We start from the raw sequence: 12709 nt of genomic DNA on the forward strand, positions 1-12709 counted from the left end.
TGATGAAACCACTGTAGGAAGGAACAAAGGCATTGTCCTAAGCACAACTTTTTCCGGATGCACAGGGAAGAAAGGGGGCTTAGACGATAGAGCTTCAAGCTCATGCGCCCTGCAAGCAGAGGTGAAGGCATAAAGAAAGCAGTCTTTAGACTGAGGGGTCGGAGAGGACAGTTGTGAAGAGGCTCGAAGGGAGCACACATAAGATAAGTTAAAACAAGGTTAAAGTTCCAAGTCCCACTGGGGCATTATGAAGGGAGAAGGAGGAAAGAGATGATTAATGCCCTTAAAAAATCTTTGTACAATAGGGGACTTGAATAAAGAAGGCTGATCTGGTAGCCGAAGGAAAGCAGAAATAGTCGCAAGATAGCCTTTAAGAGTGTCCAGTGCAGCCCTGCTGGGCTAAAGAAAGTAGATACTGAAGGACCTCTGAAAAAGGGGCAGAGAGGGGATCCACAGCTTTTGCTGCGCACCATGCCACAAACTTGTAACATTTTCGTGGCGGGACGCCTAGCTGCCAAGATGACATTACACACTTCGGGTGGAAGGTCAAAAGATGTCAACTCAATCTCAATCTCCATGCAAGGAGGTAGAAGCTGGACAGATTCGGGTGTAGAACCATCCCCTGCTGCTGTGACAGAAGATCCTCCAGGAGGGGCAGTCTGATCGGAGGATCGATGGCCATGCTCAGGATCTCGGGTACCATAGTCTTCTTTCCCAGTCCGGAGCCACCAGAATAACTTTGGCCCGAATGTGCTTGATCTTCTTCAGCACTCGGGGCAGAAGAGGTACAGGCGGTACAAGAGGCCGCAATTCCACTTGCGACGAAAAGAGCCTCCTGACACAGAGTCCACGACCCCACCCTGCTTGTTGCAGTATGACATGGCGGTGGTGTTCGGTGAACACCTACACTGCCTTCCATTTGCGAGAGGGAATGAACAGTTTCAGCGCTAGGCGGATCGCCTGGAGTTCCAGCAGGTTGATATGGAGCCCGGACTCCGCTGGAGACCAGAGGCCCCTGATGTCTGCCTCTCCCAGGTGGCCGCCAATCCCAGGAGTTGCGTAACTGTCACCACTATTAGATCTGGCTGAGGAAGGGAGAGGGATCTGCCTCTGACCCAAGCTTGGTACTTCAATCACCACTGCAATTTTGTTGCAGTTCCCTCCAAAATCTGAATGTAGTCGGAAAGATTCCCCTGATGCTGCGCCCACTGGAACTTCAGGTCCCACTGCAGAGCCTGCATATGCCACCTGGCATGATCCACTAGCAGGATGCAGGAGGCCATGAAGCCCGGTAGCCTTAGGGTGTTTCTCACCGAAATCCGGGATAGAGACTGAAACATCAGTATCATAGCCCGTAAATCCCAGACGCGCTGCTTGGGAGGTTAGCCCGAAACTGCACTGTGTCCAGAACATCCACTTTGAAAGAGAGCGTCTGAAAGGGAGTCAGGTGGGACTTCAGCACGTTTATAGTGAACCCTAGACTGTGCAAGAGGAATGCTGTATTCTGGAGCTGGGAGACAACAGCCTGGGGTGAGGATGCCTTCAACAGCCAGTCGTCGAGATAGGGGAAGACTAGAACCCCTGATCTGCGACCACCGCCATCACTTTCGTGAACACCCGAGGGGCACTGGTAAGGCCAAAAGGGAGCAAGGTAAAGTGAAAATGCTCGTGGTCTACCGTGAACCGACGGTAGCGTCTTTGGGCTGGCAGGACGAGAATATGGAAATAGGCGTCCTGCAAGTCCAATGCCACCATCCAGTCTCCAGGGTTGAGGGCAGACAGTAGCTGAGCTAATGTGAATATTTTGAACTTCTCCTTCTGGAGGAAGGGGTTGAGGGCCCGGCGGTCTAGAATATGACGCAGGCCTTTATTCTTTTTGGGAACCAGAAAGTAGCAGGATTAGCAACCACGACCCACTTCTTGCACAGGGACCCTCTCGTTAGCTCCCTTGGCCAAGAGAGCTGAGACTTTCTGGTGAAGAAGCGCCAAATGATCCTCCGACATGTGATCAAAAGATGGTGGAATGGAGAGGGAGATAGTCTCGAAAGTAAGGGAGTAGCCCCTTCGGACAATTTGCAAAACCTACCTGTCCGACGTGATGGAATGCCAGTGGGGGAGGTGATGGTGAATCCTGTTGCCCACTGGCTGTTGATGGCCCTGAACGGTCGGACTAGGAACGTTTGAGGGCTGCTGCAGGGGGTGGGAGGGAAGGGTGGACTGGCCCACCCGGTAGCTCCCAGACCCGCGAGATCACTGGGTCCTACGTCCGCGGCCACACAGGCTGGGCAGCTTGCATGAACCAGTGTCCAGACATGGCTGGGCGCCCCTTACGTAGCCAGGAAGGGGGTGAAAAGAAGACTGGAGTGGATGGGAAGGCACAGCAAGGCCCAAAGATCTAGCCGTAGGCCGAGAACCTTTAAAACACTCCAGTGCAGAGTGTGCTTTGTCATCAAAGAGGTGACGGCCATCAATAGGAATGTCAATCAAGGTTGGATTGGATTGGATTGGATGTGCATTTGTAAAGCGCGAATTGCTGCACGGAGGCATCCAAGCGCTAAGAATACCGTAAGACCAGACTGAGGCACCCATGGGGAGAAGGGGGGGTAGGTTAGATTGGGTGAAATAAAAAGGTTTTCAGCTGTTTGCGGAAGGCTAGAAGGTTAGGGTTGGCTCTAAGATGCAGCGGTAGGGCGTTCCAGGCCCTCGCGGCGTTATGTGAGAAAGATCTGCCTCCGGATCTGGATCTCTTTATCCTGGGAACTATTGCCAGGAAAGTCTGACTCGAGCGTAGACTTCTGTTGGGTGTGTAGTGGGTTATTAGATCTTGAGTGATACTGGGGCCAGTGTTCCAGAAGGACTGATGAGCTATGCACATGGCCTTGAACATAACTCTCTGGCGCACTGGAAGCCAGTGAAGGGTTATCAGTCCGGCCCTGGCTGACTGTCTGCGAGGAATGTTGAGTAGGAGGCGGGCTGCGCAGTTCTGGGCCGTCTGAAGCCTGTTCAGAGTGTATTCCGGGGCCCCGAGGTAAAGTACATTGTTAAAATCGAGGCGCGACTGGATTAGACCTTGGACAGCTGTTTGTCTGGCCTCCATAGGAAGGAGAGGGAGGATTCTCCTCAGCATCCTCATGATGCTGAAGCAAGTTGCTGAGAGCTTTGTGGCCTGCGTACTAAAGGACAGAGATCTGTCAAGCCAGACTCCGAGGCTCTTGATGCTGTTTTTAGGGGTAGGTGGAGGGCCCAGACTAGGTGGCCACATGGAGGTGGGGAGACTGAGGTCTGGGGGCCCGAGGAGCATCAGCTCAGTTTTGTCTCCATTCAATTTTAAAGATGAACGGGACATCCAGGTTTTCACTTCCTCCAGGCACTCTCTAAGCCCGCCCTGTGTTGAAGGGTTGGCAACCTGCGTCAGGGAGACCACTAGCTGTGTGTCGTCCGCGTAGGAGATGATCTTAATCCCAAAAGGACGGACGACATCCGCTAGTGGTCTCATGTACAGGTTAAAGAGTGCAGGGCTTAGAGAGGAACCCTGGGGGACTCCACATTTCAGGGGCCTGCTAGTGGAGACAGACTCGCCGTCAAACACGCAGAAGGACCTATCCTCTAAGAATGACTGGAACCAGGACCAGGCTTTGTCCTTAATGCCGACCTGGGACATACGGTACAGCAGGGTGTTATGGCTGACCGTATCAAAGGCCGCGCTGAGGTCAAGGAGGATCACTGCCACTGATCCTCCCTGATCCAGAATATGTCTAGCTTCCTCGGTGACCATGAGGAGAGCGGTCTCGGTCCCGTGTTTCGGTCTAAAGCCTATTTGAGTTGGGTCCAGTAGATGATGAACTTCTAGGAAGTTTATTAGTTGTTGGTTTATATGTTTCTCTAGGATCTTGCTTAGCCATGGGAGCAGTGATATGGGGCGATAATTGCTCAGGTCTGCGGAGTCCAAGTTAGGCTTTTTCAGCAGGGCTCTATCCATAGCCTGCTTCCACGCTATTGGGACCGTACCGGAGGAGATGGAGGTATTTAAGACCTCCCTTATGATGGGAAGAGTCGTGTGTGCGGCAGCCATTATTATGTCTGGAGGGGCTGGGTCATTCGGGGACCCGGATTTTACTTTCCGTGCTAAGGGTTCGAGAGATGCTAAGTCCAGAAGAGGGAAGTGGCTTAGCATAGGTAGGTGTGGGCTGGGCGGGGAGACTGTGGGGAGAGGGGGAATGACTGAGAAGGTGGAATTTTCCGGGGGGAAAGCAGAATAGATGGAGCTGATTTTCTGATGAAAGAATTCAGCAACATTGTTACAATGGGAGGATGTCTTATCCGCCTGCAGACATGGCGATTGTTTGGATAGTTGTTTAATGATCTGGAAAATTTCTTTAGGTCTAGATTTGGCATGCAGGATTTTCTCTGAGAAATATGTGGCCTGGGCTGCTTTTATCAGTGATTTATATTCACTGATGCTTTCGCGATATAGGGTTTTTTTGTCTGCGGAGTAGTCAGAGCGCCAGTGCCTTTCTGATTTCCTGCAGAGACGCTTCTTCTCTCTGAGAACATCTGTATACCATGGAGCTGTTTTGTGCGAGCGTTTGAACGTAATTACCTTTTTAGGGAGAACGACGTCAAGCGAATTGGTGATCCAGTCGGTATATGCTTGGTTTGCTATGCCAGGTTTATCTTCAATCAGGGGTGGATTCTCTGTGGGTTTACTAGTCCAGTTGTCGACTGCTAAGCGAGACCAGGCTCTCATGATTCTTGTAGTGGGTAGGGGTTCAGGGGGTTTGGGCGCGGACCAACTAATGGGAATAAGGAAGTGATCCGTCCAGGGCAAGGGAATAGGAGAGCTGGTTAGAAGGTCATGACAGTTGCTGAAGACCGGGTCCAGCAAATGGCCTTTTACATGAGTGGGGGATATGACTTGTTGAGTGAGTCGTAGGGCCGCAAGGTCATCTATTAAGGTTGCCGCTGTGTAATCTGCTGTTGACTCGAAATGAAAATTAAAGTCTCCTAGCAGGATAAAGTTGGACGTGGCATATAAGCGCTCAGCCACGCTTGAAGGGAGGCTGACGTGAAACTGCTTAGGGGGGCCTGGGGGGCGGTAAATAAGGGAGCCAGAAAGGCACTTGTTAGGTGTCAGTTCAATATTAAAAGAGAGGCTTTCACAGTCCAGAATGGTTTCAGGAACCATTCGACAGTGGAATTGCTGTTTGTGGATTATCGCTAGGCCTCCTCCTCTACCTTCTGGGCGGTCTAGCTGTGAGATTAGGAAACCTGGTGGGAGGGCGTCTATAACCGCTGGCTCCGCGCCAGGGGATAGCCAGGTTTCTGTTAAGAATAAGATATCTGGCGTATGTTCTTCGAGAAGAAGCGCAATTTCCTCTTTGTGTTTTGGGAGGGAGCGGCAGTTCAGTAAGAACATGCGGAAGTCATATAGCAATTCAGATGACACTTTCGGTTCAAGGCGTGAGTGGCATTTGGGGCAGACAGATGGTAAATTGTCTGCTTGGTAGCTATGCGGACACAATCTGTTAGTGGTGCCCCTGAGGCTATGGAGGGTGTCTGCGCTGAAGAGAATGGGGGCCGAGGGCCGCGAGGCAGGGGGGCTGGCCCTGGGCACGGACTCTGCGCGGACGAGCTTGCCTTATGCGCGCCTTCGGCGCGCAATCGTTGCGCCCGCTGCGCTCGTCCGCTGCGCTTCCGGTAAGTGCACATTGTTATGGGGAGGCAGGGGGGCGTGGCCTCGGGGGGGGGGGGGGGGGGGCGTGTCCTTCGCCTCCGCGTGGTTAATGGCGCCTGGCAAGCCTCCTGCTCGCTCTCCCTCTCAGCGCTGAACAGCTACTGGGGAAGCTTTCAGGCAGGGGTTAGTCAGGTAGGTGGAAGTTTAGTTAAAAACAAATTACATCAGTTTTAAAATTCAATCAGTGTGCAAATGAGCAAGAAATCTATCTCCCGGCTGAGCCTCAGGAGGGTGACGATAGATTGGACATCCCCCGAAAAGCCAGATGTCCTCAACCAGGTGTAGCGCCGAAGGGCTACCGACGTGGCAATCGTTCTGCCTAGAGAGTAGGTGGTATCCAGTCCACATCTTATTGTGAATTCTGGCTGCATCTCTCCCCTCTGCCACTGCCTGGGAGAGAACGGCCCGGGCCTCGTACGTGCACTGAGGCAGCACTTGCTAAACCGAGTCACAGATGGTATTGGGATATGGGCCCAAGAGGCACGCGGTATTCAAAGACCGCAGTGCTGAGCTGGAGGAAGAAAACAGGCGCTTTCCAAGGTGATCCAGATTCTTGGATTCCCTATCTGGGGGAGCAAAAGGGAATGCTCGGGGGAAGGGTGTTGCGGGAGGAAAACTGAGTCACCATGAGCCGGACGATCGTCCTTTCCACAGGAGCCCCTGTGCTGGGCTTGGACCAGGTGCCCAGAAGGACGTCAGTGAGGGTTTCATTGAAGGCCAATAGGGGTTCAGAAGTGGATGCCGCAGGTTGAGGCACCTCTGTCAGGAGGTTAGTCCTAACCGCCACTGAAGGGAGCTCAAGGCCCAAGACCTCGGCTGCCCTTCTCACTATCTCAGCATCGGACACTCCCTCCTCCATAGATACGGTAGGGGGAGAAAACATGCCAAGGTCTAGAGAAGTATCTAGACCACTGGCGTCACCCAGGTCCTCTCTCCAGTCCGGATCTTCCAGCTCGTCTGCCGAAGGGTCCAGCGACCCCTCGCAGTCCAGCACCTTCTGGGTGATGGGTACCACCAGGGATGAACAGGGGAACAAAAGTACCCTTTCGATGTCAGTTCGGCTCCGGGTCCATCTCGAGGATGGGGAAGGTGTCGACCGGGGTCATGGTCGGCATCGGGGGCGTCGTCGCCGGGGAAGGTCGGGTAAGATGAACCAGTGTCAGTTCGGATCCAGGCCTGGATCCGCAGGGTCCCTCTGTCGTCGAAGCTGCTGACATCGAAGGCTCAGGACCCCCAACAGGCTCCGCGGGGCCCAAAGGCATGCCAGCGGAGTAGGGCTGCCCAAAGATATGATGGAGGGCTTCGTATAATGTACAAAGTTGGGCAGGGGATGCTCTGGCTCCCGGAAATTGGGGGAGGTGCGGAGTCGTCCCTGAAGGAGATACCGGAGACGGAGCCTTAGAGCGACGACACTCTGAATCTTGCGTCGCATCACCTGACAGATGTGGAGAAGGCGAAGAGCGCCAGTGATTCTTCGCCTTCTTCACGTGCTTCAACTTACCCGAAGATTTTGAGAGCGAAGAGGTGTGGGGGCTCCCTGAGCGGCCTAGACACCCTCCTCTCGAACAAGACCCGAATCGATGCAGAGCCTACTGTCAAGCCTCCAAGAGCTTTTGGGACTGCTCCAGCAAAGACTTTGGACTGGACTTCTGGTCGTGGTCGCTCTCCAGACACAAAAGGCATACAAAGAGCGGGTCGGCCAGACATTAGCCTGTGACAGGCCTCGCAAGGCTTAAACCTGGTAGGATGGCGGGACATCCCTCGCGCACCAGAAGTCGAAGACTCAAAAAACACAGTTGACAAAACATTGCAAAAGTTTAGTCAAAAAGTGAATAAAGGGGTAGCTCTTTCCCGATCTGGCTAGTCTGGTGCAGAAAAAGGCAGAACTGACATTAGCGTGCAGGGCTGTATCCAAGTAGACACCACGACGTCATCCCGGTGATCACAACGCCGACCAACGCCATCCACTAACACGCAGGGGTACTGCTAAGAAAAAATTCTCCGGATCCAGTCTGACACCTGGGGGTAATTCTAAGGTAAGGAATCTATATCTGTGTCTTTCAGATCAAGGAATACAGCAAATACCTTGTTACAGGATACGAGGAAATACGTGCAGAAGTTAAAAGCACCAGCTCTACATTACCTTAATGAAGATTCATAATCAAATTCAAAGAGAAGGTTAAAGCATTGGGACAATATTCCTAGTCCCTCATGTGCAAGAGATGTCAAACTACATTAGCAGTGTCAGCAATCACATGAAGCTGTTGAGGCAAAATTAACTATGGACCGTAAACAGCTTAGAGGCACCACAACTAGAGCTGTGATTTGAGGTAATTCCTTAATAGCTGGCACAACAAAAGGACAATCTTAAAAAGCTACAGACAATTTATCGGCAGCAAGAGGTGTGGGAAATGTACACATTAGAAAGTATATCTAGACAACCCTTGGAAAGTTGTCATTGACTTCTGATGGATGCGATGGTATATTTCAAAACCTTGGCCCTCACGCACCAAATTGTGTAAGGCAGTGGTGCTTAGTATCTTAAAGCAAGATTGCAGTCTGGTATAGGTACGATCAATCGGCAGGGGATATCTGAAAACAGTTGAGGCAGGAGGCAGATCATTTCCTTCTCAGATGTGTTTGTTCACTCGTGACCTTATTAAGTTGGAGGATTCAAATCTTATCAGTGAGAATGACTGGTCCATTTCATAGCCTACCCTGGAATTACTGCCAACTTTAGAATCAAAAAGTGACTTTGCTTCAGTAGCTGGGTTTCTTGTTGATCCTCTATCAAACTGCAGATTGCCCAACACAACAGTCTAGATCCATAAACAATGCAATAGCTCCCCAGTTCTGGGAACTGCTCTAGGCCCTCCTCTAAATGTGATGTCATGGAGTCATTTAAAATGCCACCATGCACATGCAAGTAGATGTTTGTTCACATCCTTCTCACCACACCTTAAGAAGAGCAGACACATTTGACAAAAATGACTGAACAATGGCTGTGTATTATAAAGGAACAAACTTGGGGTCTAGTAATTAATATGTACAAGACCACGTGGGGAGGTAAGCTGGTGGTAAGGATGAGGCGTGCATCTAGAGAATCCATAGAAAGATCACAACCAAAGGTAAACAACATTTTGTTCAGATGGATACTTCAACCCACATTTCTCACATGGTGACTTAAGTGGTACCCCCAAGGAAGTGGGTCTGAGAAAAAGATTACACTAGTCTTGCACCACAGACTTGGCAAAATGACCATTCCTGTGGACTTGTGTTAGAGGCATTGGTGAACATCCCTTGACAACGCCAAATAAGCAGTCTTCTGCCTGACTGAATGACCTCAATCTTCTGCCTGACTGAATGACCTCAAGAGCATTGCAAAATTTAATACAGAGGACAGACAATCTAAAGGGACATTCTCCTATTATGAACCAGTTTACCTTTCATGGTGTGCAGACAAGCTAAAGAACAGCTAATCACCAACATGTCAGTCATGAGCTCTATCATTACATAAGTTAAGTAGCCGATAAAGTGTTCTCCTTATTAGGATGCAGAGGGAGTCAATTAGAAAACGAAATTCAGCACTATCCAAAAAAGATACCCTTGACAGAAGAACCCCACTTGTCAGAAAAAAACGTGGTGAGCGGGTGATAAAACAAAAAGGACTGCAGCTCGTCACACACACCCCAAGCTGAGGTCACCTCAAGAAGGAAGACTGTGTTCAAAGTCATCTGCCTGTGTAAGGGCTAAAGTAGAGAGCCCAATAAAAAGTAAGGACCAGTGGGGGCAGGTATGAGTTAAACCCTTCCGGAATTGCAACACAAAGCTCACTATTACCTCTTCACACAGCAAACCTCTTCTTAGTTGAAGAAAGTGCAAACAGCGTCGGACAAAAGTGCCTTGAGTCAATCAACTTTCTTCTCAGCACATAGCATTGGCCAGTGGCCGAATACACAGATTTTGTAAAAGGATGGTGAGCAACACATAGGATGCCCACAGCTAGGATAAATCTAAGATACTAAAATGATACGCTGCATCTCTGAGCACAAATGTGCAGGCTGGGTAGAACAGCAAGAGGTGGCTCATCATGCATAGGAGGGGGTGGGGAGCAAACACAGAGGAAGTGCAACCCCGAATGCCAGACTGTGGTTCAGTGTGGTGCAATCTGGATTTAAAAGGATCTAAGCCTTCTTACTCACACCACTGCTCAAATGTGTCCCAATGAATTGCATGAATGGATTTTGTAGCATTCAGAAAGGGGAAATAATGAGCACTGCTCCACCACCACGTGTGCAGCATTAGGGATTTGGGGTTTTGGTCCTGACCATCCTGCTGTGAGAACAGGTCTACCCTGTTCAGGAAAGGAATAGCTGCCAGAATGCCGTGTGCAAAGAGCAGTGCACCAGATCCTCCTCACCCAATCTTGGGCAATCAGCTTTGCTTGATATTTCCACACCTCTAGCACAGCTTTTGGCAGACGTGGGATCAGAAGGAATGCATGCAGCAAGCCAAGACCAGCTGAACCTGAATGCATTCCTCCAGGGAATCATTCAGAGAGACATGTATAGTGCAAAACCAAAGACCCTTTTTGTTCGGGTCATGGAACAAAGGTCCGTTGCGCTTTCCGAATCATGTCTAGTCTCACAACAAGGATCAGGATCCAAAGACAAGTGGCACAGCTCCAATAAAGTAATGTAAAACATTATTAATTTATGTCACAGGATAAGAAAAAGATATATATATATATATATATATATATATATATATACACACACAAAATTGAAAATATTTACATTTGTAATTGTGAAGGAATTTGAAAAAGGAGGATACAAATGAAGTTGGCACCATTGGCTTTATTTGTGAGCACCAGAAGTACAGCAAACAGAATCTATAATGGGAAATTAGTGTCCCTAACTGAAGCACTGGAATATGCAGACAAAAAGAGCATGTGCTTAACTGAAGCACTGGTATGTGCAAACAAAAATAGCATGTATTAGGAGCAAAAAAGATAAAACAATATGCCAGATTTTAGCATATTACTTTGTCTTTAGCAAAAAAACTACATTTTATAAAAGTCCAACCTTTTCATTAAATTTGTGAATTAAATACAATAGTTCATAATTTGTGTATTTGTTTGCTGTATACTTGTTTCTGTATTTTTATGAGGTTCATACAGTAAAAACTGCTTAGGGTGACGTGCCTTGCTTCCAAAAGTTATTCGGTAGGGGGTCAACATAAGACAAGGACTGGGAATTACACACAGCAGAGTTGTAACTACAATAACTATCAAAATCCCACAGTGATTAGTGAGTGTGAAATATTGGAGTTTGACCCATAAACACTAAGGGACACCAATTCACTGAGGGGTTTCGCTTATTTTCAAAATATCTGGTTGAGACTACGAGAAGCTTTGAAAAGAGAGACATTTACAGATATGCCCAAAAGGGGAGTCATGTAGACCACACTGGGAATTGTTATCTAAATGGAGGCACTCAGACACAGAGATATTATGCTTCCATGTATATTCAAAGCTGCTGGTAAACGAGACTCAGTGAAAGCAACCACTGAATAACTCAGTCTGCTATTTATGCTACTATTTCTGCTAGCCCACAGAGTTGGTGATTGCTTGAAGATGGAAACACCTTTGGTATTAACAGTGCAAATGATAACTCAAGAGAAATAAATTATTCTTGCACCGAAAAGAAAACTGGATGATTTCCTAGGAAAGGTACACATTTCTGTAGGTAAAACTTGTAGAGCCTCTGGTTTTAGAAAAGGAGTTTGGTAATGGGTTGTTAGAAAATAATAGGATGGAATTTTACAATGTTAAGCGATTATTCACTCTGACTGTGTTCGTATGCGTGTGCTTTGTGCTGTACTAAAATCCAAAGTAACATAAAAAACATTAAGCTTCAATTAACAAGAAATTCAACCTTATGGGGCGTGACAGATCGAAACAGGTCGAGTATCAATAAGCCAAAATGTATAGCAGAAGATCTGGACTTGGCAGATTAATACTTGACTGCCATTAAAGTTATTCAAATGTATACCTTAAAAATGCTTGGTTCATCAGACATTTTCAGGAATCATATGACTAAGTGGTGAAGACGAGGATCAATGTGTTTGTTGATCAATGTATTATAAACAGCCATTGTCATGCTATAGGATTCACTACTTTCTGAAGATTAGATAAAAAGGAATTTACCATAATTGTCGCAATCTCCTCTGGGTTATCTCCGTCTAGGTCAAACCTGAAGGTCACCATTTTTCGATTGTGTGTCTCCAGCTGACACTCAACTACACGGTCTCCTTTGTTTGAAACCTGCAAACAACCATTAGTTTAGTGATGAATGCAATATCTTTTGTAACATCAAAGGGGGTGGGGTCAAGTAAGGCAAGAAAATCTAATATAACAAGACATACATTTTCACCATATTCATCTTTAAATTGATCAAGTAGGAGGAGCTTGAATAAACTCTATTTTACTCCACATATTTTAAATAGTCCTTTTCCCACCACGCTGAGGGGACCACTAAACTCCGTACACTTCCCTTTAAAGTAAATTATAAAATGAACGTATGACATTAAATACAAAAGAGGTAAACAAATTTCAACCACAAAAAAGACGCTCTAAAATGTGAATTACTATGTTAATTAGTAGGATTCAGAGGCATAAAAATCCAATCAATTTTTTAGCAATTAGAACAAACACTATTCTCCTACATAATGCTTTTTAGGTCTCGCCTAGTGAACCCAGAGCATGCGCTGATTCGCAAACCCAGCGCATGCGCTGATTCGCTTGGCGAGCCTCTATTGTCGTCACTTTCGTTCACGAAGGGAGACAAACCATGTGCTCGCCCGCCGCCGGACAGGCGATGTGCACGCGCATGGCATCTCCCACGGCGCGCTTGATTTATTACAGCTCGGCCGCTCGCTCCCTCTCTGCGCACACGCGGTTTGCCTGCTCGCAGT

The 12709-nt window shown here is 48.2% G+C and overlaps 1 protein-coding gene across 6 annotated transcripts in view; it reads right to left on the reverse strand.

Annotated features, from left to right (window-relative positions):
* The window catches only part of WNK1 (WNK lysine deficient protein kinase 1), a 1347111-nt gene that overhangs the window by 459810 nt on the left and 874592 nt on the right, over positions 1–12709 (reverse strand). For all 6 annotated transcript variants that reach the window (XM_078673696.1, XM_078673699.1, XM_078673700.1 and 3 more), the window contains one exon: positions 11943–12059. In XM_078673696.1, the coding sequence (XP_078529822.1) occupies positions 11943–12059 (117 nt within the window). The remainder of the gene's footprint in view (positions 1–11942; positions 12060–12709) is intronic.

This window comes from Lissotriton helveticus, chromosome 1_1 (assembly GCF_964261635.1).
Source record: "Lissotriton helveticus chromosome 1_1, aLisHel1.1, whole genome shotgun sequence".
Classification (NCBI taxonomy): domain Eukaryota; kingdom Metazoa; phylum Chordata; class Amphibia; order Caudata; family Salamandridae; genus Lissotriton; species Lissotriton helveticus.